The 4,499-nt window shown below is 37.4% G+C and overlaps 1 protein-coding gene across 2 annotated transcripts in view; it reads right to left on the bottom strand.

Annotated features, from left to right (window-relative positions):
* Positions 1-233: 233 nt before the first annotated feature.
* SH3RF2 (SH3 domain containing ring finger 2) overlaps positions 234-4,499 on the bottom strand; it is a 120,220-nt gene continuing 115,954 nt past the window's right edge. The window contains exons 9-10 of one of the 2 annotated variants that reach the window (XM_018561655.1): positions 3,193-3,536; positions 234-1,110 (exon numbers count right to left, since the gene is read on the bottom strand). In XM_018561655.1, coding sequence (XP_018417157.1) covers positions 775-1,110; positions 3,193-3,536 — 680 coding nt within the window. In that variant the 3' untranslated portion in view covers positions 234-774. The remainder of the gene's footprint in view (positions 1,111-3,192; positions 3,537-4,499) is intronic. The other variant, XM_018561656.1, reaches the window with a different exon arrangement.

The raw sequence follows: 4,499 nt of genomic DNA, 5'->3' as shown, positions 1-4,499 counted from the left end.
CTGTAATAGCTTATTCAGTTGATCATGCGAGTCCTTTACACTGAAGATAAAGATACTTCTGTATAAGTGCATTTTTATCAATGTTAGTTGTAAGCATAGCTGGCTTCTATAGCTACTTCAGTCCATCGTATAATTCCTATACAAAGGGGATGGGGAATTTTCTGTAAAAATGCATTTTGACAGTTAGTTTTGAGCATAGCTGGCTCTTATATTTTAAGCTAAGCTTGGACTTAAAAGAAGTTACCTTTTCCTATATTTAATTGCTGATATACAAGCCACTACACCTAATTGGCATTAAAGTGAAATTACATTCTAAAATTAGTGCAAATCTTTGAAAAGCATAAAAAAATACATTAAAGCAAAAAAGTCAAGTTTGCCAGGCAACAAAAAAAACAAAAAAACTTTAGATGTGTCATCTAAATGGAGAGGAACATCTAACTATTTTCATTCTTTCACCTTGTTGAGTAAGTGACCCTATTTCCTACAGCGAAAAATAACCCAGTCAGCTTGTCAAAAATATCCACTATATATCTTCATGTAGCAAAGAGCATGACAGCATGCCTGACACAGACTTGTCTTGATAATAAGAATGAGGATTTAAAAGAGACATTCATAATTGAAGGTGCCAGTGATCCTTTGTTTGTCATGGTAAGTCTGTCCAGTGTGACAAAATGGATTGATGAGAAAATTATAGTGAAACTCTCAGACACAGAATCTAATTTAATGTGCCAAGGTGGAAAAAAAATCAGGCCAAGTTAAATCAAAGCAGAAGCATTAAGTTGACGGGATCTCTTGAGCTTGATAGATTGCGCTGGTCCTGTTTGAATTATCATTGTGGGTCCGTTTTTTGGGAAAAGAGAGTGTTGATTGTGGAGGGATAGGTGTTACATCGTTGCCAATACTCCTAAGCTTTTGTATTTTCCGGCCTTCTGTCTTATGGGCCAAGGCGGGATTGGGTCGTAGTGGTACAGTCAAGGTGGATTCCCCAAGCCGCAAGTTTTCAGACATGATATTCTGGCTGGAAATTTCCTCATCTTTCACATCAAATACAACACTTTGGCGTTTCAAGGTTTGAGGACTAAAATTCATAAATCTAACAGTTTTTACCTGCTAAATAAAGAAACGCATAATGTTACGGTGTTCAGAAACATACAAACAGTAGCAAGAAAAAAAACACATTCAGATGTGAGCATAGGAAAATACAAAGATATTCAATTTTATTTGGCTTTAATTTAATAAAAAGATAAAGTTTGTGCCCATTTAAACTATAACAGCACTTTCACTTAACATTTATGAATTTGCACTTCTCTCTGTAGTACTTAAAAATGTCAGCATTCAACTTTTCTGTAAACAAGCTGTTCCTGGCCTCCACTAGTGGGTGTTGTTTTAAGACAGTAGATCTGCTGTGCAGTGAGCTGCATGAGCAATCCACCTCCCAGGAGCAATTGTTTCTGAGCATGGCAGGATGTACTCAGAGCCAGGAGGCTGAAGGAAATATTGCCAGCAATGGGACTGGTAACCCATCACATTTTTTCTGGGGACAAGTACATAGAGTGTGGATACAAATTATGTACAAATTAAAGTATATATTAAATGTTATTTTAAATATTATTATTTTGTTTAAATCTAGAAGTTTTAAACTGATGTTCTATATCTGTTTTCATGTATATCAAATCTTTATTTTACAACTAAACATTTATTACAGGTTGCATCTTTGACCCTGGATTCATGGGGGTGAATTTACTAAAGGCAAATAGGCTGTTTATATTAAATTTGCACTTTACAGGGGGAGTTTCCCTTAGCTTAGTGAATGTGGTGAAATTTCACTTATACAACACCCAAGCAAATGCAAAAAGAAAAAATAACCAAAACAGCATTTTTGCATGCATGCGGTTGAATGATGAAAGTCAGCAGAGCTTCACCTCATTCACCAAATTAAGGAAAAACTACCCCTGTAAAGTTCAAATTCCCTTGCAAATTGAACCGCCTATTTGCCTTTAGTAAATCAACCCCAAAGAGCACTCAGGGAGAGAACACAGCGAAAGCTGTTTACTTTCAGAATAGTCTCTGAATGAAAGCTATTGCAGCAGATTTAAAGAGGCAAGGTGGAAGGTGGAGTATACATCACATCTCTGCTTTACTCAGTTGTATACATTGCTGCTTGAGCTGTTGAGCTCTGTAAACACAGGCTTTTCCATACAGTGGTTCAGAATAGCCCGACAAACTTATAGAAGCATAAAAATACATTAAAGCAATAAAAGTCAACCACTGGCTGAAAATGAGAATACATATTCTACATAACATAATATTCAATATTTCAGATTTACATAACAAAAATATGTCTTAATCCAGACAGTAAGAAAGTAGAAAATATTTACAAATACAATATATATTCTCTTTCAAGGGGGTTTTATCTTAGCTTAGGAAGATAGTTTTTGCTGTTTACATAGTTCAGTAGCACATGTTCAAACATAACATCACCCGGACACTTACCCTGAGCTCTAAAGTTAACTTTCCCTTCTATAACCTAATCCTAACCTTAACCCTTAAACCTGAACTAAACCCCTCTAATCCCTAACCCTAACACTTGCTCAACATAACTGTAAATCTAGCCCTTGTATACTCACCTTTAACTGGGCAGGGAGCAGCTGTGTTATACACTCACACTTTCGCTGACAGCTCTGACCACAATATATGTTGACATCAAGTTGTCAGTGCTCAGAGCTACTGATCTGTATACAGGGGCGTATCTGCCACGAGGCAAACAAGGCGTTTGCCTGGAGCGGCAGATTCGTAGTCTGGGGGGTGGGGGCGGCGTTGCTGCATTGCCTAGGGCAGCACCAATGTTAAATACACCGCTGTCTGTATATGTGTGCACTCCAGGCAGAACCACTGATGGCCTGCACAGGTAGATGACAGAGCAATGGCAGTCACCCACTTTACCCCATGGCTAGGTTCACTTGCAGGTTTTTTAGTCAGGGGGAGACAGTTGCCATTGCTATATGTGTTTCAAGGAGATGAAGTGGGCAGCATACCCATACAAGTATACAGTATGTACATTTACAGTGTTCATTTTAAAATCTTTTACTTTTCACAGAAATAAGTAAATGTGAAGGGAGATCTTGAACAAGAAGCCTCTTTATGGAATATTTACTTTAGATAAACTCCTTACAAAATGTTTACAGTATTTACCTTTTCAACGCCACTTTTAGGTGTGTCAGGCTTCACCAAAATAGATGGAGGTGCAGAAATCGGAGATTTCAGTGTTGAATTGTTTCTGGTTATCAGCTCTCTGGGCTCCAAAGCAATTGAACTGGCAGCCGAAAATCTTCTATAATCCACGGGTCTACTAAAAATGGGTAGAGCATCATACAGTGAATTTGGCCTGGTACGGGTTTCAGCACTGGCTCCTACATTGGAATGAGAAGCATTGATAATGATCTGCTGAGGCTGAGTACCCATAGAGGGTGACCTGGTGATGGTGCCCACAGGCTGGGATCCTGAGTTGCTTTGTATTGTCTTCTGAAGAGGCAAATCTGGTAAAACATACAGGTTGGTATTAATTTTATTTTTCTTTTAGAACTTTATCTTATTTTATTAAGAAAAATAAAAGACCCCAGTAGAATATACAAGAGCCAAGTGTACAGAGCACTTGGAGCTTATGTTTTTAATTTCCTAAGCAATCTTCTGCAAAAGGGAGATGGGGATGAATCAATGTTTGCATATGTTGTAGGAACTGTTTGTTGAATGGTGCTGGGCACCTAAAACACATACTTGAGTACACACTGTTATTGTCCATGGGCTTTTGTTCACTTTAGAACTGCTTCCCATATAGGTCTATGTCTATTCAAAAGCAGCCAAAATAAGTAAAAATACAGGACAATTAAAGGTTAAATGCACCTGAAATTAGTTCTGAGTGATCTGAGAATCTTATCAAGCTGATGTTGAAAGCACGCTGCATTTACCCATCAAAGCCCGCTGACACCGGCCCAAATACTAATATAATCATAACCTGGTCTTTTAGGTGCTTTGCTGTTTTGAAATGAGGAAAGTTTTTTTAGTTTTATGGTTCCCCCATTCATTAAACAGTACCACCCAAGCACACAAGTAATATGTGCTGGAATCCCTATAATTAGAGACCTGCAAGCATGCATGCTCTTCACTCTATTAATACAAGCCAATATATCCTACAAAATTAATGGATAAAGTAATTAATTAATCAGAGCAGGGGGCACTGGACTGTAGGAGTCTCCCAAATACATATTCTTACAGTTATTACTATTGTGAACCTGTAATGGACTGGGTTTTGCTTATCAAACGTTTAACCACTGACATTTTTTTGCCAGAATAGGTGACCCAAAGCAGGATAGATGTATGTTTATAGTTTTGGGGATATGTGTGTTAATGACACATAACTCTTTACCATTCCCGAATTATAAAAAAAATTAAATAATATATACTGTGTGTGTATATATGTGTAATATATATATATATATATA

The sequence above is a fragment of the Nanorana parkeri genome, unplaced genomic scaffold (genome assembly GCF_000935625.1).
Source record: "Nanorana parkeri isolate BGI_ZX_2015 unplaced genomic scaffold, ASM93562v1 scaffold536, whole genome shotgun sequence".
Classification (NCBI taxonomy): Eukaryota; Metazoa; Chordata; class Amphibia; order Anura; family Dicroglossidae; genus Nanorana; species Nanorana parkeri.
Note: the sequence above shows the minus strand (reverse complement) of the source record. Positions and strands in the feature narration are given on the sequence as shown.